At 40.2% G+C, this 25,615-nt stretch overlaps 1 protein-coding gene across 4 annotated transcripts in view; it reads right to left on the reverse strand.

Annotated features, from left to right (window-relative positions):
• Nucleotides 1–24,919, reverse strand: part of DTWD2 (DTW domain containing 2) — a 93,900-nt gene extending 68,981 nt beyond the window's left edge. For all 4 annotated transcript variants that reach the window (XR_010069144.1, XM_063320869.1, XM_063320868.1 and 1 more), the window contains exon 1: nt 24,788–24,919. Coding sequence is in view for 3 of the 4 variants with exons in the window: in XM_063320869.1 (XP_063176939.1) it covers nt 24,788–24,903 (116 nt within the window). In the remaining variant the exon portion in view is untranslated. The remainder of the gene's footprint in view (nt 1–24,787) is intronic.
• Nucleotides 24,920–25,615: the final 696 nt, after the last annotated feature.

The following is a 25,615-nucleotide window of genomic DNA, read 5'->3' on the forward strand; positions in this document are numbered from 1 at the left end:
CCCTAAATAAACCTCTGGTTTAGCCCCGTCTTCACTCCGAGTGCAAAAAAAACGCTGGAGAAGCCAGGTCAAAAACAAACGCAAGGTGTAATTCCTCATGCCAAGGCCACAGATCTCCTTGCTGACCAATGCTATGGATACAACAACTTTACAGGGGTTCAAGGGAAACTAGAAAAATCTGTGAAATAAAAATCTATCAGATGTGGAAGCACCACCACTGTACAAAGCCACTGCCAACTTGGAAAGTCCCCTGAGATAAAGGCAGCTGGAGAAAGGAAAGAAGTACCAGCCAATGCTTACCCTTTCTTCTTTAGATATATGTATATACTCATTACTACATTTGTTCATGGCTGGTGACAGCATGCTGTGCAAATGGACCTTTGATATGCTCTAGTATGGCCATTCCTCTACACTCAGTCATTCTGCACCATTTAAAATGAATATATACAATGCCATTGCAGTGTCTTGACATTACTTAGCTGTAATTTTTTACTTCTTGTATTTTAGCTCTAAAATTTGTCTCTATATACTTCAGCATTTCTCTCGGCAAAATCGTACAGCTCTTTGGGGTAGCCTTCTGTAATTGACAGGTCTCACTGCCATCTTAAAAAGAATCTACCAAGTATATTATGTTTCTGCTTTTCCTCACCCTATGGCTACAGAGTACATGACCTGATGCAATTGCCACAACTTTCATGAAAGATAAAAAGCCATCCCTATTAATGAAAACCTCTCTCTCTTCTGCTGATCAGAAATGAAATAATGGATTATCTCGTCCTCTACATGGCCGAGGCCCATCTGGCAAACCCAGGACCAGTGTAGCCAGGAGGAGGATTTGGTATTCCCTGTAGCTCTGCTGATAATAAGCATAGATCCTGAAAGAAGAGCTGAACTGCCATGGTCGCTAGCTGAACTGTACATTAAAGACAAGCCTAAAGTCCACTCTAGCTAAGTCTACATGGTAGAGTTGAGAGTTCTGAAAACCTTCCTATCCTCTGATCCTAATAAATATGAGCCAGATTTAAACCAGATGCTCCATCACTGATGTCCCAAACATCCAAGCTCTGCTGTTCTGCTTTGTTAACTGAAGTTCACACATGCTCTTAGACTCCTGAGCAAGAGGAAAACTGATCTGTAATACTGAAATAATAAATTAAGGACTTACTTTGAGTTCTCCCTCTTTTTTTGTTTTAAAATTGAACAGGATAAGCCAATTCCATCAGTACCACTACTTCAATTATTATGAGTGGCCCTTATTTTCTCAGTAGCAGGCAGTTTGTAGGTGATGTGGGTGGGCAATTTTAAGGCACTGCAAGAGGGCTGTGTAACATTACCATGTAAATATCTCTCACGTTTGCAGTGCTAGTAGTAGTCCTTCAATCTCATATACAGTTACCCTAGACCACAGAAATAGCGAAATGTCAACTCTGCCATACTTCAAATTTAATTCTGAAATTCATGATCATCATATTTTGTTGTTTTAATGCTACCACTTGCATTACTGTACTTTTAAGATGTCTGCTACTATCCTCACAAGCCTTCAAATCAACTGGCCTACAGAACACTGACACCCACAGAAAAGATCAAGAAATAAAAACTTATCAGAAGTAAAATGCAATTTTAGCCTCAGTTTTCTAACTACATGCCTACCAGCTCTTCAATTTCTCTTTAAATTAAGTTCTGGAAAGCCATCTTTCTGAGAAGTGCTCCAGCTTTCGTGAAATGCAGAGAAACTCAAGGAGCCATCAGCACTGTTTAGGTTTTTTCTAGGCTTATTTTGAACATTGTCTACTCAAGCAAAATTTCTAAGCCTTAGTTTAATGGTGTTTCCTGAGACAAATCAGGCATAGAAGATTATTCTGACTTCATCGTGTTCCAACTTCCATCCTTTCCTCCCGTCTCTTTCAAAAGACATTGGAACTCACTGGTCACGAAGCATAAAAATTAAAAAATTCTTACCAACTTCATTAAGAGTCAACAGCCACATAAATTAAAATCACTGTATCAGAAACACAGGTGGAGAGAGTATTGGAAAAAAAAAAAAAAACAACAAAGCATTTCCTTTTCCATTTGGTAACCTGCATAGCACCAGCTTCCTGACAAGAAAAAACAAAAAGGGAAAAAAAGGAGGCATACTGCTGAGGTTTTGCTTCCCACAAGAAGTTAAAAATAAATAAAACAGGTGTGTGGTTTTGGTTTGTTTTGTGGGGTTTTTTTGTTTGTTTGTTTGGGTTTGTTTTTTTTTTTTTAAATGGTGCAGCCAGTGAGTTTAATGGAACATATTCCAGTTTCCCATTTAAATGGAGAAGCATCTAATTCAAATTGCATTGAAAATTATTTCTGCCTTTTGAATTTCAAATTTACAGCTTAAAGGGTGATTAACTATATATGTATATTAATTAATAAAACACGTCTTTCAAAACTGATGATGATATCTACTGATTAGTCAACCTGCATTCCTGGACAAATTGCACAAATACTCCTTCTCATCCCCAGCTCCTGAACCTCTTCGTCAGCTCCAGAAGCATTTAAAGAGCACAAGATCAATTATTCTGCTAACCTCCTCTGTAAGAACATGCACTGAAAAGATATTCTATCCAAAGAAAATACCACATACAATAGGAAAAAACCTTATTACCATGCATCAACTACTTTGCCAACAAACTGTCTTTAGGTGTAAAGGGGTAACTATTTAAAGAAATTTTACAGTTATCCTATACAAAGGTTTTTGTACCCTTTTCAACATAATTAGGGACAGGAACTTCAAGCAATCTGACACAGCAATAAATTAACTCAGCCGATCAGAAATCTGGAATACTTGTTCTAATTCATATAAAAGCTTTACCTCTATACCATGAGAGAGCTATGAAGTCATTTGGTGTCTGTACACTTTGTGGAAGATCATTTGCTGATGCATAAGGAATGTGAACTCTGCTAATGAGCCAGAGGCACTGAGTTTGAATGTCAGGACTCTCTATAACAAGTCTACAAATATCAGCCTCCTCCCTTCATTTCTCTGGAGTGCCAGGCAGAAACAGAGAAGCATCCTCCTAGAAATATACATTTAGGGTATTACCAGATTGGATCGATTTGAACCTGCAATGTATTCTGTTACAAGTTTCAAAACTTTTCCATTTAGTTTCAGGAAAAGCCACTGCAGCACTACATTTTAATTTCCTTAAAATACACTAACTTAAGTTTAGCATTTTGTACCAGAAGAGATTTAAGGCGCTCCCACAAATTTACAAACCAACATGACCATAAAAGTGACCAATTAAATCCAGGTTACCATTGTATTTGACAAGTTAAGTTTCCAGAAGACATCTCTGATAGTTGTACAGTTGACACAACATAGCATCTGTTCTTCTTGCCACAAGACACTACCAACACAGCAAGCTTCATCACAGTATAAAGACGTGTGATATAAAACAGAGGTACCCAAAAAGCAATACAATATTTTTAGACAAAATCTGCCTTTTAACCAACCTAGTATTCTAACCACTAGACCTATCAGGGGTAGGGGATGCAGGAATTGAAGAAGGCAATGGGATGGGGTCAGAGATACATCAGAGAAGAGGTACTGAAAGAGGTTTAAAAAGGAGGACAGGGAGACAGAGCCATCTCCCTGCCTCTCAACAAGGCATGCATTACTAGTGAGGAGCAAAGAGATCACAGCACTATTTCCTAGCATTTAGATTCCCTTGGCACCAACACTCAGCAGTTCTCCTGCTCCTACATGCTATGATGAGAAGATATATTCCCCACTTCTTTCCATTTTCAACTCTACTCTCAGCAATACGGGCTACAACCTTTCTGACCAAAATTCAGATCATGTTTTCCATCATATTCAAATCCAGATTTCTCCATCAATTCGAACACTACTGCTCTCTTGCAAATTCAAAACAATCCTGGGCCTTTGCCCAGAGACACAGGTTTCAGACAACCCAAAGAAAGAATAAGGCAGTTAGTTGACAGAGGCATCAAGCAGAGAGTAAATTCAAAGGAAGCACCTACTTGCATGCTTCATGAATGGCTACGTTGTACATCTTATCACATGATCAAGGGAACAAAAACTTTACAGCAGGAAAAATAGTATCCATCATCAAGTGTTATTAAAGTATGAAGATATGTTTTTTCATTCAGAAAACCCCAGAACGACTATTCCTATCAGCCATGAAATATCACTCTACAGTTGCCCTGTACTCATACTGATCACAGGCACCTGTTGTGCACCGCTGTTCAACTATCCACCACAGGAACCTCGGGTCTGACCCATTTGTCCTGAGTATGGCTTACTAGCACAAATCAGTATTTAAAAGAACACAGCTGCAAGGCCATGTGCAAGCAGCTCTCAGGTCTTTCAGTCTTCATCAGCATGCTAAGCATGAGTGCATGTCTTACTGTTACTGAACAACAATGCAAACAAGTTATTGAGACATAGATCTCAAAATTGAGGCAATAGACCATATCCATCTCCTACAGCCAACAGAAGAAAATAAAGTTCAGCAAAATAAGTGTTCAGAACAAGAGCACAAACTATATGTGGTCCCATTTTAACATTTACTTTCAGAGTAACCCAGTACATTTCAGGAACTACGTCCTGAGCTCTTGCTGAAAAAAAAAGGGAAATCATCAAAACTGTCCTCAATGTAAATCTTGAAGAAGCTGTTCTGTTAGTGCTGATTTTGAGCTTGGAGTTTTCTGCTGTTGACACCCAGCCACTGGAAACACCAACTCATTTCTATTTCAGCACCAAATAACTATCAGTTTGTAATGATTTTCATTCAAAGCTCAACTGGTCTGGATGTGAACAACTGTAGCAAAACATTTGGAAAGCCTTACTTACAAAGATTACAAGATGTCTTTCTTCCTAGATTTACAACTAAAATTGGACAAAAAACCAAAAGCAACTCTCCAGAGGTAAGGTATGGAAGCAGTCATTTAATTCATAAAAAGCTCAGAGTTCTCATGGAGGATAACATTCCTGTCTTTTGGAAAGTTACATCAGCTAGTGCGTTTCTTGAAAAATTAGGCAAATAAGTAAAGATACATACATAGATATATATTTATATATTTCTCGCCAGAAAATGTGTATTTGTAAAAATATCTGAAATTAGTAAAGAAAAAAAACCTTCCCTTTCAAGTGTTTGGTAGTCTATATATAACTTCAAACTTACCTTCTATTTTGCATTGTCATATGTTTTGCAGTGGTTTTGAACACTAAGTAATTAGTATATTTTTAATAATAATAATAAATAACAATTATTATTACTATGTATTGAAGAGATAGTTGTATCTAGAAAATTACCACTTAATGGCAAAGTGGCTCTTACATAGAAGTTTATAATGCTCCAATGGCAGGCAATTACATTAGAAGTATTTTAGATTAATTTGGACATTTCCTTTAAACTTTGACTTTACAATATAAGGTAATAGGCTACCCAACAAAATTAGTAGCTTCATTAGTACAGCATCTGTATGAGTGCTACATTAAGTGTAAGCTGTCCTCAAGGAGTGTTCTTTTACATATTTTCATGTTGAAGGTATACAGGCAAAAATCAAAATATTTCAGAAATGTGGACAAGGTCCATGCTGCCTTTATTAAAAGCTCTGAGTTGTGCAGAGCACTCCTGTGACCATTTCCCAAGGCAAATACCCTTTTTGCCTGACCAATTAAATCATAACTTAAGGACAAACAAGTAAGTTTTAGGAGGTTTTAGCTTAGAATGTTCATGGCAGCTTTACAAGGCTAAAGTGAACATATAAAACAACAAATATCTTCCAATGCTATAAAAAAGAAAAGATACAAAGAAGAAAAGAACAAAATATCCACCCTGTATATTTTCATAACTTAATATATGGAAGCAGACGTTGGCAGGCAGCTTTCCTTGCAAATAACTGAAATTAACAAATCAATAAGAGAACACTTTCAACTGTTTCAACTGTTTACATTAAAGTTGGCTGCGGTTTCCACTGTAACTAATATGAGTAAATAAAAAAAATAGCATTTAGCTTATGCAGAACTGCAGTCATTACAGAAAGGCCAGGAAAGCCAAAAACTAATGAGCCTGAGATTGTTGACATTTTCAAGCATCTTGGCTCTACATTCTGGCAAAATAGCTGGCACTCTGACAAGCTTGATGCCAGACAGCTAGCGGAGCTCTAAATTTGTTGAAGAAGGTGAAGCAGTAATAGCATTTAAAGCGAGCCACTGAGACATTAAGATTAAGAAGTTAAAATGAAGTTTTATGTTGCCAGCTTTATCACTCCCAAACTGTCTCAGAAGTTTAGAGGCTGTCACAAGAGAAGACAAACCAGACAAATTCTGTAACCAAAAAAGTCTTGTGCAAAAGCTCAGAATTGCCTGGGCAACAGAGGAACCAACCAACCCAAGAAAGAAAAATTAAAAAAAAATTCCAACAATACAGAATCAGCATTTTGATTCTTTCACCCATTTGTATATATGCAGAGAACATTTCAGTTAATGCACAGAAGTACGTTTTTAAAGAGATATGAAGTTCCTAAATTAATGTTTCTTAAGTTAAATGATGTCTGTGGATATCATTACCTGAAGATAACTTTTTTTGCAACACTACAGAAGTACATTTGTTTGAATGTTTGCTTCAAACTGAAGAGTTGTGTTTCCCCAAATCCTTGTCACTATTTTAGTCTTTGAAATAATAATTATAAAATGAGAAACTGTGCTGTTGGCTTGATATGATAAAGTTCAGTCCAGCTATGGTTTATTTAACTTGACATGCAGCTTGTTTAAAAGATGCTTAAGAAGAGCCTACATCTGAAAATGCTGCATCAAACCATTTCCAACATAAGAATGCAAAATGCTTATAAAAACACAGACTGTCAAAAGAGACGCTCTTGAAGTTTTCATTTCTAATCCATCCTTAGTGTATGTCTCTCCATCAAGTTTAACTGAAGAGACACAAAATCTGAACTTTGTGTAGACAGAATTTTAGAGGCACAAAATCTGAACTTTGTGTGGACAGAATTTTATGAAATCTGGTCATACAATCTGACCTATTCCCCTTTCTAAAGGCTTATACATGAAAAAGGAGAAAAGGTGTGAGTAGTTACTTGACTAGAATTAGAGTAATTGCCTATTTACCTGCAAGAACATCATGTATTATGAACGTCTGTCCTAACCCGGCCCAAAATATTTCCATTATTTTATTTTATTGACCGGAACTAAAAATAAAAAGCTGAAAACTATCTTACAGGCATGGACTGGAACAGGGCACTAGAACAGACCACTAACCTACAAAACAGTCCAGAGAAGCAAAAATGGTCGTAACATTGAAAGTACCTGCTATGTGGCTTCCCTAAGGCAAAACCCAAACACAGCTGCTCCTGGCATGCAGTGGGTGCCCTCACCAGGCAGCACCCAGCCATCCGCCACCACTGCCAGGCTGTACCGCGCCGTGGCCCCCCACTGCTAAACCTGCTCCTCAGCCACTCTGACTTCAGCAAGCTTCAAAGTAAAAAATTCCATTTAATATTGAATTTTATTTAATATTGTGGAATAGCGTTTTAGCAAGCAATTTTACACTCACCAGCAATTAGTATTTTTAGCAGTATTTCAGTTTAGATTGGCAACAAAAAAATTATTTAGGCTTTAGATGTTCATAATTACTCACAAATTTTATTACGTATTTATACAATTTGCAACACAAATCAGTGCATTGCTAACCTCTGTATCTCCACACACAAGAACATACAAAACTGATAAATTTAGAGAAGCGTTAACACAGCCTTAGGGAAGTTTGCTTCTCTCCTACTCAGACTGTTTTCAGCAGAACGACACGGTTTTTCCAAAGAAAAAAAAGCCACCAGACACAGAACTCAATGCTGATTCTCTGCTAGCACAAAGTAGAGAAATCCTTTTAATCCAGAAGCAAATGAAAAATATATTACACATGGAATTTGGACTTCTGTACAGCAGATGACATCTTCCGACCTGCCAGGACCAGCGGGCAGGGTCCTCTCTTTAGCCTCGGGTCTGGTAGGCTTGCTACCCCCTGCATGCCTGCCCAAAGCACCTCCCCCCACGGAGGGCTCTCAGAAATTGCGTCTAACTAGCCCTTCTCCCCCTCTCCTTCTCAGTCTGGTACCTCGGCATGAGGGAACACAGGCTCTTTTGCACACCGTGTGGAATATAGTGAACATTGCAGAGAGCCAGGGGAAAGGCAGTTTAAAAAACTGAAGGATTAAAACACTCCTAGCTGGAGCTAGTGACAGTACAAGTCAGCATTCAGTGGTTCAAACAGCAACTGAAGCTGTGTAAAGGAAGCCTACAAATCTGAAATTAAATTACCCAAAAGCTTCACGCATTGTTGTTTTGTTATGGTTCGTTTCTTGATTACAAAAGGAGAACTGCAACTTGTCATTAAGGGTTACCTTGCAAGAATCTATGCAAGAATAAAAACTTCTAACACTAACTTTCCATGTCACAGTTTATGAATTTTTTCAGTTCTGATTTGAAGATAGTTTAAGTTACATCCACAGCATTCTCTTGCTCCAAAAACACAGACCAAGTATTAACAAAACTGGCATTTCTATCCCCACATAAGCAATAGGTCTTTTAATACTTGAAATTTAGATCTACCTATGCAATGTTACCTTATTTAATACAGTATTTTAAAGACAGAACATACTGGCATGTATACTTTATTTGCTAAGCAAAACAAGTCTGAATCCTAGTTTGTGACAAGTAGAAGATAAAGAGTTAAAAGTTAAATTCTGCACCAAATGAAGTCAGAAGTGAATTCTGCCATTGATTTTTAATGAAAGCAGGCTCAATACCCACACATCTTTCAGAAGTTAAAAGAGCAAAGTTTTTGTATCTCTTAATCCATGCAACAATGCCATATCCTGTCACTTAGAGATATGAATTTAAGCTTTCTTCCTTTTACAAATAACAAAAAAAAAAATGCAATGAAATTAATGCATTGCTATTCTTTATTTTGGTAAGATCAATACACAATAGAAAGCCCATTCTAATCTATATTTAGCATTAACATAAAAAGTGGATGCCTTCTGTCAGACAAAACTTCTTTAAAGAGCACATACTCCTGCTAAAAGGAAAATCTACCATTCTGTGCAGTTTACCTTCAGCTGAATGTAAGCAAAAAACACAGTTAACAGAGCTTCACATGATGAACAATCAGTGCTAGGAAAATGGTTAAATATTAAAGAGCATCTTCAATTAAAGTATTCTAACATACTCTTCACTTCTTCTGCCATAGACGGTAAAAGAATGGAGTTGTATTTATACATACGGAGAACTTCAGTATAACTCAACATTATAACACCATATGAAAAAAAGGCAGCGTGCAAGCAATTTTCTGTTCAGACTTCCTGATACGCCTGAGGTCCCAGAGTACTACAAATGCTACACTACACTCTAGCGTCCTTTTTCTGAGTAGCAGGCACTTCTGTTGAACATACTTTCTCTTTGATTTTGATCTAGCATCAATCTTATTAAAAAGCAGTCAACCAGTTTCCTGGTACAATGCAATCAAATAATGTATTTTATAATAGTATACCTGTTATTAAACAGTAAACAGTTATTATATTTCATTAAAACGTGTTCATTTTTACTGAATACAGAATATTTTATTTATTTAACCAGGCATCAAGTTTCTTAAGTTATTCCAAAGCCCCCCAAAAGGGGGATATTGCAAGATGCTGCTTTTAGGGCTTATAACCAATCAAGCACAAGTGCTTTTAAATGCTGAATACAGCAGTCACCACATCAAATCCCAGAATCATTGATTTGTATCTAATGACCACTCAAGGTGCTTGGCAGGCAGCATTTTTTAGGAAAAATACCTTACAATAATACTTTCTTTTGAATAAGAAAGTTAGAAGCCCGTTGCATAGATGAACCTTTCCTGTGTAACTTGGAAACTCTAGTTTTATAACTAATGTAGTATACTTGGCAAGCATGCTCATAAAAGTTAACAAAAACAAGGTTAGACTGCACCTGGGTACGTCATTAAGAGACTGACAGGAATGAGATGGACCACAACAGTAAGATTTTTTGCTGAGAAAATTAGCATTGCCTGGTCTGAGAGGCCACTGGTATTAACTCAGACAGTGCACAACAGTACAAAGCTACAAACAGACTCATAAAATAATTCAGATTGGAAGGGACCCCTGGAGGTCACCTACGCCAGCTTTCCACTCAAAGCAGGAATAATTTCAAAGGCCTTGCACAACCTGATTGAGCACTTCCAAGGACGAAGACTCCAGTCTTACTAGGCAACCAGCTCTAGCATTTAACCACTCTCACAAACAGTAATTTGTTTTTTCTTAAGTTGAAACACAGATACACTCCCATTAAAACAGCCAGGATACACTGGACCTCTTCTGCCACCAGGGCACACTCCTGGCCCCAACGCATCCTGCTGCTCACCTTGGTGCCCTGGTTCTTTGCTGCAGAGCGGTCCGCTCGCCAGTCAGTACACAGGCTTGCAACGCTGCCAGGGCTTGTTCAGCTCTGGGTGCAGGGCTTTGAATTTGCTGAATTTTGTGAGGTCCCTAATGACAAAGCAGTTTGTCAACATGTCTCTGAATGGCAGCTCTATCCTCCTGCAGTATAGCAACTGCCTCCCTCACGTTGGAGCCACCTGCAAGCTTGTTATACATGCCCTCTACCCCACCAACCTGGTCACTAGGAACATGCTCATGAGCTTTTCATGCAGCATAAACCCACACGAAAACCTCTCCTAAGCAACTGTCTCATAGACTTGGAACTGTCAATCACTTGAGCTCAACGGTTCAGCCAGCTCTTCATTCATTTTGTAGCCCCATTCATCTAGTCCATATCTTGACTACCAGGATACTGTGGAAAACTGTCAAATGCCTCCCTAGTATTTTTATCCACTCAGACGAATGTAACCACCAGTATTTCAAAACATGTCATCATGGTTAGACATTATTAAATCCATTAACCAGAAGCTGAGCATGCTGTTTTTCTTTCTCTCTCCTACCTTCAGTTATTTTTGTGGTACATGATTTCATTAGTCCTCTGATAGTTCTGTTATTAAAATTCTCCCCTGACCCTCCTCAAAACTGCTATATAATCTATATTTGCAAACATTAACAGAATATGAAACCAAAGCAGTAGCTCGTAACAGAATGATATTAAAAGATAACTGACTTAATAGGGTTTGATGGATTATATCCACTGTACTGTTCTAAATGTCAAAGACATTAACAAAGTAGTTTTAGAGACTGACACTTTAAGATATTAAGGTGTCTAGCTCCCTTTGAAACTACTTAAGTTTAAAACACGTACATACACGTCAGAATCTCTGCTTCAGTTTCATAAAGTATGAAGGGGCTGTACATATAAGAAAGTTTGTTGTACTCAACGTTTTGGGGTTTTTTTAATCTGCTTGGAGATGACATGTTCTAAAAGGCACTTAAAACCAACTTAATGCACTGCATTGGCTGCCTGCTTTTTCATACATTAGCGTTTTCAAAAGACTTAGATGTTCATGGAGAATTAGATGTAGGTCTCCAAGAGAAACAGCCCATCTGGATTTAGTTGCTCATCTCTTTGGTATTTTAATGAAGAAATTCCCTATTAGAGGCTACAATTAACAAGGCCTTCTATTAAAAATAGCAAAACACATTTAAATCCTACAAAACACATTTAAATCCTAATTATTTTACAAGCTGAAAACTCTATTCAATGAAAACTCCAATAAAGATAGAGAAGTTATCAAGTTTCTAAATCAAATCCTAATAGACACTGAGGAAAATATTAAAGAGATTATTCTCAAATTGCATAAGTATAATACTGAATTCAGAACTATCAGGAAAAACAAGTTCTATACATTATAATACTGAAATGGACCATTCCTGTTGTCTCATACAAGTAACAACAAATCACTCTTTTTGAGCACCCCTTTTTACAAAATACCACTCTCCTGATTTACCATTTTCTAGCAGTTAGAAATATAAACCAGTGTTAACAAAACTAGCCATTGTTAGTCGCTGTCCCCTCACAACAGTCTGACCTTATCTGTGATTAACTTCTCTGGCAGTGGATTTCTCCAGACTGCTTTGCTTCCTTAATAAATCCACAAACTGCAGGTGCTTTATTTAAAGCATTTTCTTTCCACTATCTGAGGTGAGCATCAAAATGCATAATTCCTGAACATTTCATATTCATTCCAATTTGCTCCATTTATTCTCTCCCTAGTGTACGATTCACCTATTTTCAATTTCATTAAACTGGACTTTTGAAATAAATAGAAATGTTGAACTGCTAGTACTAAACCGAAATATAGGGAAGAACGCCTATTCCATGACACCATAAGAAAATGAAAATATTTTATAACAAACATTGTAAGATTGTATAAGTAGATACTGTCAATTCATACAAAAAGTGTCCTTTCTAAGGTGCTCCTTCTAAAACCTAAGGAGCATGCACACGCAGTTTTCTTTAAAATCTCTTGCATTCATATGATAGTTGATTGGCTGCTTAAAAAAAAACCCAACAAACTCAGAAAACTGTACTACCGATCACTAATATAGACACAATTGAGAAAAACATATAGAAAGAAAGGTCAGCCACAGCAAGTATTTGGCTACTCCTTAGGTAAGGAAAAATTCCAGTTAAATTTACAACATAAATCATCTACACTTTACTAGTGTTGTACCGGAAGAGCCATAGGATGTGGCCTCCAGGACTCATTTTGTCTGTTTTCTTTACACACTGCCCAGCAAGACAAAAATTAAGTACTGCAAGGACACATTCTCCTTTATGTGATAAAGCCAATACAGCTGGGCATTCACGAGAAGACAAACTTGAGATTAAACAAAACCCATCTGTTACAGACAGTTTGCAGGTCTTCAATATTGTCATAGCAGTTTAATAGCTTTAGGAACCAAGGATGAGAATTTAAAAAGAAGCTCTTATCAGAAATAATAGGCATAATTGGTATAACTCAGAAGTCGTAAGTAGAAACCTGGAGGAAAAAACAGCTGAGGACTTAGAAGCCTTCCAAGGTCTTAGAAGCCAAAGGAGAACTGCGCTTCCAGTAACAACACAGGCAACTACCAGGCTGACATATGCAGGAGGCTGAAGTTGGATTATTTGTTCCAAGCAGAAAACATTACAAACTTTAACAACAAAAAAAAAAAAATTCAGCAGAGCTCGTGGAGCAAAAGTACAACCCTGGTAAAGCTACAAAAGAGCCAAGAGAAAACTGAATCTAGTGCTCACAGAACAGTATTTAACTTAGAAAATGACAAAGTGACACAGAGGTGCATTACAGGGGATAAATCTGGATGGGGGATCAGATGGTGGTATGAAATACAGATACTAAAAGGAGAAGACTGCAACAACCACCTTACACAACTGAAATGGGAGACAAAAAGGAAATATTCATAAATCAAAGGCAGACCAAAAAAAACTACAGGTGGAAATTCTAGGCATACAGGTGACTGGAAGAATTGGAGTGAAGTAAGACTACATCAGACACAGGACGTTCAAACAAGCTCTACAGTACTTGAATGTCATAAGCAACTCCGGGATCTCTCAGGGCTGCACTTCCTCAAAAGGAAATACTGTTCTGTTTCATAGCACCACATTCCAGAAGAAATTCACCTATGCCTATCTCAGATTCCATCCTCAGAAATTACAAGAAAAATCACAGAATCTGCTGCACTTAAACTCTTATTTGGGTATACAGATAATAGTCTTCAGCTAACAGCTACTTTTGTAACCATCACAGCATGAAAAGTAAAATTTTTTTTAGGTTTTTGCTTTGTGTTATGTTTATTAAAATCAATAGCAATTCTTGTAAAGGAACCATTGGCATTTTTAGTATTCCTTATGATTAAATTGGGAAGGCTTGATCAACGTGGAAACATCTTTGGCTTCTCTTACAATAAACTACCATTCCCAAGGCAAAGTTGTGCTTTGTGTAATTACAGAAAAGCAGATCAAAAGGTACCAGAGTTGCTTTAATTAACAAACTTATTCTCTGCTGCAGTTCTCGTCTCTAGTTGTGCTCCTACTAGCCTATAGTTATTCTTAGTCAAAAGAATGTGGCCAGCCTGACGTACCTTTTTTTTTAATTTTTATTTCAATGTCAGCAGATCACAATGGATGCTAACCAAGTCGGCCAAACACAAAATAAGTGGCCTAAAAAGGTCACTATTCATTAATTTGATCACAATATAATAGGAAATTAATAAATGCTAGCAAAACTTAGCCCAGCAAAAAGCAGTAACATTCAAGTCACTAAAATTTTTAATTAATCAACAGTTCTGGCACCATTCATTACTGGTGATACAGGCGAAACAACAACATGAGAAGTTACTCTCAATATAGTAACTGCTAAATGCAAAATAAAAATAAACTGAAACCCACTGACCAATGTTTAGCTTGATATTTATAATTCTAACCAACAGAAGCCCCAGACTTTAGTGTATAAACTACAATAATTTATAGTAATATTAATAAACATGTGTTAAGATTATATGAAGCACTGAACTTGAGAACTCTTCTAATGCTTCATAATTTTTCCACTTACCTTTAGCTTCTCTTCCTAAAACGTGGTACAGATCGCATACATCTTAGTTCACCAACTTCAAACAAGTTACAGCTTCATCTGTAATTGGTAAATCCTACATCTATTATACTATTAAGTATATAATTTCAACAGTCCCTTCTAAAATTCTTTAAAACTCCTTGAGAATCTTCTACTGAAAGTAAATTAAAAACTCAGAAGACATATATATCTACGAAGAAAGCAAGCTAATTCTTGAATGGTAGAGACTTTCAGGCTTGTGTACTCCTGGTTTCCACACTCCCAGCTCAATTAAAATCTCTCAGCCTCTTCAGAAAACCTGATATATTAGTGCATAAATATTGCTGCTACTCTAATGACAGGAAAATCTACATAACTACTTAATACTGAAATTTCGCAGGTTGTAAAATAACTTTTTGCAGCTGCAAAATTAAGCATTTATTGATAAATAGTTCTGCATTAGGCTGTAAAATCTTTAACAGAAGTTTTCCCCTTGATGCACATGTGTTTAAATATAAAACTCACAACAGTAATGTGTTGTGTGGTCTTGCGGCTGGATTCTCTGCTGGCCAGTAAAGTACAATCAACTCAAAGTCTGGGGGCAGGCAGGCTGCCAGCACCTCCTTGCTTAAGAACCTTACTCACCTGCTGGCTTTCTAATGGCACTGCTTCAGACCTCTGTATGTGACTATTCAGATACCCAAGGTGGCTATGACTGCATAACTCAGGTATCAAAAAGAATACAGTCATAGCAACAGAGCTCTTCTACATGCCACTCATGTTTGCTATAGGGTTGACAAAGCCCCAAAACAGGGTCAGGCACCTAATTTACACCAAGGTCTCTCCTACCCTCTCAGTTGTCTATACGCTTACGGTTATTGAACCTGAAATATACGTACATCTCTGTACACTTCTGTATTAAACTACACACATATTTCAAATTATTTATGTAAGAATCACTAAATGTCAGGAATAAACACTTATTTTATGCTCACAGTAAGGCAATGAGAAATTACCTCTAGTAATTTTTTTGAAGAAATGCAACATAGAGGTGACATGACCTACAACTATTTTATCAGGCTCATATGTGTTGAAACTAGCTTACAAAAGTCTCATCAATTCACCAGTTCAGGGAATTCTGTCCCCATGACTGGATTACACTTCGAAAAACCTATGCATGCAATTACTAGGCCAAGACAAAGGTACAACAGAATTGAAAACGCACCGTGGTTTTTGAAAAGTAATAAATGAAAAAAGTTACAAGAAATAAAATTCAGTTCCATAGGCCAGAAAATCCATGAAGAGATAAATCATTTCTGATTCCTTCAGCTATACTGCATCACACAGAACAATTTAACCAGTTCATTATTAACAGCAACAGCTGAAGACAACTCTTTTAAAAAAACATAATTTCTCTCCCCAGTGTTTCCCTGCTAGGTCCTCCCCTCCTCTCCAGCTGTCCTGGTTTCATCTGAGACAGAGTTATTTTTCTTTCTAGTGCTTTCTGTGATTCAGATTTGGTATGAAAGCAATGCCAATAATACACATTGTTTTAAGTTGTTACCATGCGATGTTTATAGTTTTCAAGGACTTTTTTTCAACTTCTCATAGAACCTGAGAAGAAGCCTAGACAGAACGATGGAACGGACAATGGAATATTCCATACCACAGACATTATGCTCAGTATATAAATGGGGTTAGCTGGGGGGTGGGTACTCACAATCACTGCTTGGGACAGTGCCAATTCACCAGGTGGTAAGAGTAACTTGTGTGATTATTATTACTACTGCTATTTTCCTTTTCTAATATTGATCTATTAAATTGTCTTTATCTCAACCCACGAGGTTTACTTCCTTTCCATTCCTTTTCTCCCTCTTTTCCCTACCCTTCTGAGGTGGAGAAAGGGGGAATGAGTGCGCAGCTGCATGGTGCTAACTGCTGGCTAGGGTTAAACCATGATGCCAGCCTAAAACTAGAGTCGTCCTTCCAGGCAAACCAAAGGGCACGATTTAATTTCTTCAACATAAACACTCTTCATACATGCTCTGTTAGACATATCTGTAAAATACTGAAAACCACCTATCCAAATATCTTCCTCATCAAATGCTGATGCTGCAGACACTCCTGAGGTAGTCATGCAAAGTACAATATGTAGCGTCTTCATAATGCAACTTTTCACTGCAAGTAAGAACTGGAAAGCCAGTTTCGTGTTTCCAAAAGGTGACCGTTTCTAGTTTTTGCCTCATCTGGGAATTAAATTTTATTTACAGGTACTTGTGCTCTTCTGGAAGATCTCAAATCTGCCATGGACTCATTAGTATCCTATAAATTGGCCGAGATCAACTCCTCCATTGAAGGCACTACTTCTTTCTGCCAGATTTTGTTCAAAGGGCCAGGAATGACAGCATTAATTTAACTTCATCATCAGTGGTTACATTATTATCTTTTGTAACTGACAAGACATACATACATAATTAATTTTAATTTATTTTGAATGAGGGTACTTTTGATTTAGTAGTGTTAAGTTATACCAGCGCCCTTTCATAGCATTTTAAACTTATCTAAGTCAAGCTTCCACAGTTCCAACTTCTACCTCCAGTCCAATAACTCCACCCACAGCACACAGAAAGCTGGTCCAGCAGAAAACCCACTCAGCAAAACAGCTAATTAACCTACATTGGATTAAAGCATTGCTCTCAGCAATGGTGCTCGCAGGGCACAGTTCTCAGGCACTGCTGGAGCAACCATCCCTTTATTAGACTCTACAACACAAATGGAGCTTCAGAAGGAGGACACAGCTCTGCAAGTCTCAGGCCCGGGAGCTATTGCTGGGGCATGTGGCCTTCTAGCCTGCAGGAGGTTTGCAGTTGTCCAAGAGCTGTCCCACAAGGTGAAAAAGCTGTGGGAGGAGGTCACCTTGCACAGCGTCAAAAAGGATACGAGAGATCAGCTGTATCTCTTCTGAGACCCTGAACCTTCAGCTGCACCACAGGGGCACAAAGAATCTGTGCCCATGATGTTGGTAAGACAGAACTATTATAAAGAAGCATGGAAGCTGGTGACCTCACGCACAGAGGGAAAGCTCCTGCCCCACCCACTGATTTGCAGTTACACAATAGGTTCACTGTCTTCATAGCTAATGAGAAGCTGGGAGCGCTGTCCAATGGAGCATCGCTAATGGCTTGGCCTGACCCACTCAGGACCACTAGATGGAAGCAGCAAGTGATAGTGGTAGGAGAATCCCTGCTGCAGGGGATGGAGGACCTCCATGATCTGTCTTCTATGGAAGCTTGCTGCGAGCTCACAGCCAGGATATTGTGGAAAAGTGATCAAGGCTTATCTGGCCCTCTGACTACTACCCTCTGCTGCTCTTCCATGTAGGCACCAATGATGTTGTCGGGGTAACCTGAGAAGTATCAAGCATAACCACAGGGCTCTGGAGGTGGCAGTCTAGGGAACAGGCAGCGTTCTTGTCAGTCATGCTGATGAGGGGGAAGGGTCTCAGAAGGACTCAATGGACCCTGCAGGTTAAAAACTGGTTGTGCAGCTGGTGTCAGCAGCAGGGATTTGGTTTCTACATCCACAGGATCCTCTCTAAGGGTCAAAAGCTACTTGAAAGAAGTGGTATGCATTTACTAAATGGTGTAAAATTACCTCTGCTAACAGGTTGGTCAACCAGCCTGGTTTTTAGGGAAAGCTTTAAACTAGAAATTATGCAGAAGGGACAATTAAGGAAGTTGGGTAGGCAAGCCTCACAGGGATGGGAACAGAAGGGATAGAGCAACCAAAAAAAAAAAGATGAAGTGAGGACAGGCATGTGAAGAAGAACGTGCCTGAAGAACATCCTCATGGGGAAAGCTCTCAAGCCTGTACTGCGGAATTGGCACACTCGGGTGCCTCTATGAAATGCAGAAGTCTGTATGCAGTTACAGAGAGCTACAACCTCAATGGGATTGTGGAGACATGGTGGGATATCTTACATAACTGACATGCTGTCACGGAGGAACACAGGGCTTTTAGGAAAGACGGGCTGGGAAAGTGAGGAGGGCAAATTGTGCTTTATGTGAGACACCAGCTGAAATGCCTGGAGCTCAGCCTTGGTACATGTCAGGAGTCAGTCGAGAGCTTATGGGTCAAGATAAGCAGGCAGACCAATACAGGTGTTTTCTAGTGGATACCTACTCCAAACCTCCTAATCTGGTAGGAATAGATGAGGCATTCCTCAGAACACTGTAAGAAGCCCTGTGTTCATAGGCCTTGGTCTTCATGGGCAGCTTTAACCACCCTAGTATCTGCTGGAAGGAAAATACAGCAGGGCTCAAGCAATCTAGGAGATCTGATTACACGGATGACAAATTCCTGGCACAGCTTATCGAGGAACCCACAAGGGAAGTTGCTCTGCTGAATTTGATACTTATGAACAAGGGAGTGACAGCCTTGTCATGACCATGAGATGGTAGAGTTCAGGATCCCAAGAAGAGAGAGCAGAGCAAAAAGTAGGGCCATTGCTCTGCATTTCTGGAGAAGAGACTTCAATCTCTTCAGGGATCTGCTTGGAAGAAGCCCATGGGGTGTGGTCATGAAGAGAAAAGTGGTCCAGGAGAGATGGCTGATATTCAAGGATCACCTCCCTCAAGCTCAGGAAAGGTCCATCCCAACAAGCATAAAGTTAGCAGAGATGGCAGAACGCCTGCATGGATGAGCCAGGAGCTCCTGACTAAACTCAGACATAAAAAAGAAACATACAAGAGATGGAAGCAGGGACAGGTGACCCAGGAGGAATACAGAGTTGCTGTCCAAGCATGTGGCGATGGCCGTGGCTGTTTAATCCGGCAAGGGATGTGAAGGGCAACAAGAAAGACTTCTACAAGTACATAAACAGGGAAAAAGGAGGCCAAGCAACACAAGAAAAACTGCTGAATGGAGCAAGGGAACTGATGACACAGGACAGGGAGAAGGCCAAGGTGCTCAACTCTTCTTGGCCTCTGCCTTTACCAATAAAACCAGCCTTTGGGAATCCAAGGCCCCTGAAACCAGAGAAGAAAGTCTGGAACAATAAAGACAGCCTTGGTGCAGGAGGACAAGGTTATGGAGCACTTAAAGAAACCAGATGTTCAAAAGGCCACAGGGCCTGATGGGTTGCATCCATGCATGCTGAGGGAGCTGGATGATGCTACTGTAAGGCCAATTTTTATTTTCTCTGGATAGTGGGAGAGGTTGCTGAAAACTGAAAGAAAGCAAATGTCACTCCTGTCTGCAGTAAGGGCAAGAAGATTCAGGAAACTACGGGTCAGTCAACCTCATACCAATCTCTGGGAAAGTGATGAAGAAAATCCTCATGGAAACCGTTTCCAAACATACGAAGGACAAAAAGGATATTGGGAGTAGTCAGCATGGATCTACAAAGGGGAAATCATGCTTGCCCAACCTGACGGCCTTTTACGGTGAGGTGACTAGCTTGGTGGATGAGTGGAAGGCGGTGTATGTTGTTTACCTCAACTTCGGTAAGACTTCTGATAGCGTTTCAGCCTCCCATAACATCCTTCTAGATAAGCTGACAAAGTACCACTGAGATAAGCCAACAGTAAGGAGGAGTGAGAACTGGCTGAACACCAGATGCAGAGAGTTGTGACCAGTGGGACAAAGTCCAGTTGGAGGCAAGTTGCTGGTGTAGTATTCTAGGTGTTGATATTAGCGCCAATACCATCTAATGTCTTCACTGGATAATGGCACAGAGTTAACCCTTTGCAAGTTCACAGATGATACGCTGGGAGGAGTGGCGGTTACATGGCTGTGGTGCCATCCAAAGTTGTGACCGATAGATGAACTCTTTCAAGAAAAGGAGGCTCAGAAAAGAATGTGGGAAGTCACCACAGCTATTATAAAGGAAGCTGGACTTACTTCAACACAAAGGGAACTGGAGGGTGGCCTTTGCTTTAGATAGGCTGCTCTATTAGTTGAGTGGGTCAACTGTTTGTGCAAATGGCCTCCCCTCAGATAATCAATAGAGGGTATTATTTTCCCATCCCAGCCAGACCAGCATGAGGGAAGTATTTATGTGTCTCAACTCAGCACAGTACAAAAGCTGAACAAACACTAAATGAACTTGAAGAAAGCAATGGGCTTGAGCTGGGTTAAACCCATGCATTCCTTCTTGGCAAGTGAGGATGCACAGTGTAGTGATGGCTAGCGTATAGAGACGGGTAATCACATTTTTATTGTGATCCAATGTCCACTGTAGATTGCAATTGCTATATTGTGCTTCTGTTGTGATTTCATATCACTCCACTAAATCAAAATTTCTGTAACGTCAGATTTGTCCAAATAAGTAAACCTGCTATTAAACTTTCAGCCTTTCCCTGTGTGGAATATCTAGAATCTCATCAGGGAATACTGGACTCTGACAAGAGGGACTTTGACAGCTTGACAGGAACCTCAGTTTCAGCCGCATAGTAAGTTTATTTAAGCAGTGATAAGGAATCAATACCTTTTAGAAGTGAAAAATTGTAATAAACTTAGAACAGTGAAAATAAATGTCTAGAGTTCACTTTTAAGAACATCAAAGAAACCAAAGGCTATGAAGCTATCTTCTTGCAGCAGGCACTGCTAAAAGAATCCATGCATGCTTATTTTTCTCTGATATTGCTAATTAAACTTTAAAATTCACATTTATATTTACCATATGTGTAATACTGTAACAATGTGCTATAAAGCAACTGCATATATTTATGGCATATAAGAAAGATCACATTGCTTCTTCACACTTTATATGACTTAACAGGGTTATTAACAAGTATGGGATGCTTATGTAAGAACATTCTATTTTTTCTCAAAATATGAAGCAGCACTATGTTATCACATGTCATTATCAATCTATGAACCTTAACAAATTAAGAGCATGCACACAGTACCCAGATTAAGTAAAATATCTGTAATTTTTTAGATATAGGCAAAGGGAGCATTTGTATTAAAGGATTAGAGTTATTTCTTCTCCTTTTTTTTTTTTCTTGTCTTGAAATACAAATACTGTGTAACAGCATATATCATAGCAGAACTTGAGGAAACACCAGTGGTTGTAATCCTAACTCAACAACATCAGTTACTCCTGCAAAAGTAGAGGACTCTTTCTAGGAAGGATTTGTGATCACTCACAAAAAGACACCTAGCAATGCCCATAGATCATAAATGATTCTCACAGTTAAAAAAAAAAAATCTTACAGTTTTTCCTGAAAACATTCCTCAGAAGTTCTTCTACTATAGCAAAATTCTGCACAGGCACAGTCAAGATACGTGGCAACAAGTCACTGCGCATTTATTGCTTCTGCGCTACCAAAAGACTTTTTCCCTAACAGCACAGCAGGCATCTAGAAAAAAGACCACACTCTGACCCTCACAAGGACACAAATTCAAAAGGTTATACTGCTGTCAGAGTGTTACAACACAAAGTCAAATTCATGTCCTATACGGCTTCAACTGTAGGCCTTGCTTTTGTTTTACATGCTAATAGCAACTTGCAAACTATATTACGCTTATTCTCCAATGTAAATGTTTGGGTATGGGGCTTGAACTTCTGATAGCAAGTTGAACATTACATCAGCTGAGAAAGCCTTTAGAAGTGATCAAATAACCAACAGAGATTCAAAGTTTATCATCACTCACCTTTTGGTTTTGGCAGAATATCTATTGAGTTGTAGCCTCAAGAATAAGACAGCATAAAGTCAACTTCATTTGCACCCGCCATTTGCTATCTTGAACACCGACTATGAGTAGGATCATTTCCCACAATTTTTTCTTTTAAAAAAACATGGCACTTAAACACACAAAAAAACACTATAAAAAGTAAAATTTCATCACATTACTTAATTCTAATTCTTCACCACAAGCTACCACAAATCCTAGCATTTTTTTCACACCATAGGCAATAGAAGGCCTCAAACCCTTAACACTTGGAAACATTCTGTTCCTTCAGGATGCTCAAGCCATTCACGTTATCCAAAATAAAAACTTATCTACCTTACTCCTACATTTCCTTTTCACATCTTGACTGATTGAGTACTTGTTAGAAAGCTGCAATCAGCTGTCAATCAGCTGTCATGCCATATAAAATAAAAAAGCTGCAATCAGCTGTCATGCCATATAAAATAAAATGCCTAAACCTTAAGTCAGTCCCCATAAGGAATCACCAGATGATGCTAAAGAGAAAGCATCCTTCTGTGCTTTTGTACTGAATTCAGACCATCACCACTATAAACACGGATTCCAAATTCTCCTAAATCACATTCATTAAGGTGCTTTACAGGAAAAACCTACTCTATAGTTTAGAAAATTGCAGGATTCAGTTAAAAATACCGGCCCCCAACCACCACCATCATGATAATGGTACGGGTAGTAACCAGGTTTCATGATACTCCTTCCCAAGATGTACCCTAAGTCACCGGCTTATTCACTTTTACTCCAACTCACGCTGCAGAATGCTGTGCTCAATGACAAGACAAGCATAATTTAGTTACATTCCTGAGGAAGAGGATGGAGATAAAGTGCAAAAATAGACTGAGTACACAATTCACTCTTGCATCATAATCTCCATCAAAACTTTAGTTTTTAAAAAATTGCTACTGTCCTTATTTTTTAAAAAGCAAGCAGCTCTCTAAAATCTGCAACAAATCAAACTGTTAATGTGAGCTGCATCTCTATTTAAGAATATAGTTTGTGAACACTTACAAAAATACATGATTTACATGAGAAGAACTGGCATGGCTTTTGCAAAAGAAAACTCTGCTTTTCAAAACTATCTTTCAAAGTTCAAAACAGATCTTTCAAAGATTCAACAAACATGTGGGTGAGGGTGCCGTAGTTGTCAAAAATCAACTTGGGCTTTCCAAGAGGCTTTTAACAAAGTCCCTTACCAAAAGCTTACTAGGAAACTAAGCAGCCATAGCACAAGGAGGGGTTCGTATAAAAATAAGCAGAAACACATCACCGAAGGTATAAATCTCTGGCTTGCTCACACTTTGAATACTGTGTCCAAAAGAGGAAGGTAGAAACCAGAACAAAAATAAATTAAAAGATGATATTGCCACCCAGAGTTTGTAGGCCTGAGGTGTCTTCTTGTGAGCCACATATTGTGGATACAAGAACTGTACATGGGTTCAAGAAGGACTGGAGAGATTCACAGAAGGAAAAAAAAAAAAAAAACAACACAACCCACACCCTACTGGGGCATATTAAATAAACACAAAACGACACCTGGCTCAAGAAGTCCCCTAAGCTAAAATTCTGGAAAAAAAAAAAAGAGAGAGCAGCAAAAGGCAGTGCCATGCTTCTGCTCAGTTTTCATCTTTGGGCTTTAACTATTGCCCTTGTTTTGCTTTTTTATAGTATACATCTACAGATACTATGACTTACACAATATGTATTTTTTATGATGAAGTCGAACTTGGATATCAGAATTTTTACACAACCACTGCTAGTAAACCTCATCAACTTTTTAGAAAGAGTATTTAAAAGACTTTACAGGAACCTCACCCAAAAAAAGCTCCTGAACTCTGAAGCTTTAAAGAGACTACAACTACATTGTTATCAAAATTACATGCCTTTCTACTTGTTTTACCAATCAACAGAAACGTGAAATCAATACAGCTAATGCAATTGTTTTTCTTTGGCGGCTTTGCATGAACTTTTCAGTTCAGGAGCAACCGAGATACTGCCAGCTCACTCCATTAGAAGGACACAACACAGGCAGAAACAGAATCAGGCTACAAGGCGCTCCCACAGATTCCAGGGAATATTGTCCACCTTGTCCAGGTGTCACGGAGGCACCCTGTGCTGGGACAGGGAGGTTGGGAGCTAACCTGGTACAGACAAATTTACACGCCTAGTGAGAACCAAAGACTTCTTAAAAAATAAATGAATAAATAAATAAATTTAAGAGCGTTTACACCAGCCTGCCTGCAGCCCCCCGGTGCAGGCGTGGAGGGCCTGCCCGCAGGGAAGGTGGTCTCCTGAGGTGAAAGGGCCTCCGGGTGCACCAAAACTCCCGTCCTGGCCCCTTGCTCAGTAACCAGACCCCGCCTGTCCCGAGCTCCCCTTCGCCCGCCCCGCCACCACGGGGACGCGCCGCCCCGGGCCCTCAGCGCAGCCTCCCGAAGCGCGGGACGGGGCGAATGCCGCCAGGGCCCGCCGAGCCCACGGCTCTTCCACCACCCGGCCCCGCGCGTCACCTGCAGCGCCCGCACTCCGGCCGCCTCTCGCAGCACTCCACCGGCAGCTCCCACAGGCCCGCGCAGCCCTCGCCGTCCTCGGCCGGGGCCGGGGCCGCCGCGCTGCCCCGCTCCATGCCCGGCGCAGCGGGAGGCGCCGGCCACCACTAGGGGGCGCCGGCGGACAGAAAAGGCCACTCGTCCGTGCTCACATGAGGCCCCTCCACCCCCTCGCGAGGGGCTCGTCCAATCGGAGCGCGAGAAGCCCGTCGCCCGCACCGTTGGGGACCGGTGCGGCCGGCAGGGGGCGCCGTTGTTGCGCGGCGCTGCTGCGGGTCGCATCGTCCAGCCCGCCGCCGCCCCGCAGCGAGGGGCCCGGCCCGGCTGGGGACGGACCCCGGAGGCCCCGGGAGCGCGGAGCTGCCCCTGCCCTTACACGGAAGGGTGTCGGCGGCTGTAGGCGGCGTGGGCGGCTGCTAGCAGGCCGCCTGTCATAGCAACGGAGCTGGCGGGGCCAGGCCTAGCACTTCTCGGCAGGCCTCGGCCTTGCCCACCGCACGGCCCGGGTTCGGCGAGAGGTGCTGGCAGCTCCGGCCTCTCCTTCGGCGCGAATTGCAGCCGGGCCTGTGCCGCTGGGCCCGCCCGAGCAGCACCAGTACCGGCTGTGGGACGGCGGGCCCGGCCGGAGCCTGGCGCGGGGCCTGCATGGGCATCGGCTGCTCTGGAAAGTGCCAGGTGTGAGAAAACCCAGACAAGGCCCTGGGGCTCTCGGCCTGTGTACATGTAGGAAACAGTCCTCTGGTGCTAGTGGCAGTGATGCTGGAGATCGATACTATTTAAAAAAACAAA

The sequence above is a fragment of the Chroicocephalus ridibundus genome, chromosome Z (assembly GCF_963924245.1).
Source record: "Chroicocephalus ridibundus chromosome Z, bChrRid1.1, whole genome shotgun sequence".
In the NCBI taxonomy this organism is placed as follows: domain Eukaryota; kingdom Metazoa; phylum Chordata; class Aves; order Charadriiformes; family Laridae; genus Chroicocephalus; species Chroicocephalus ridibundus.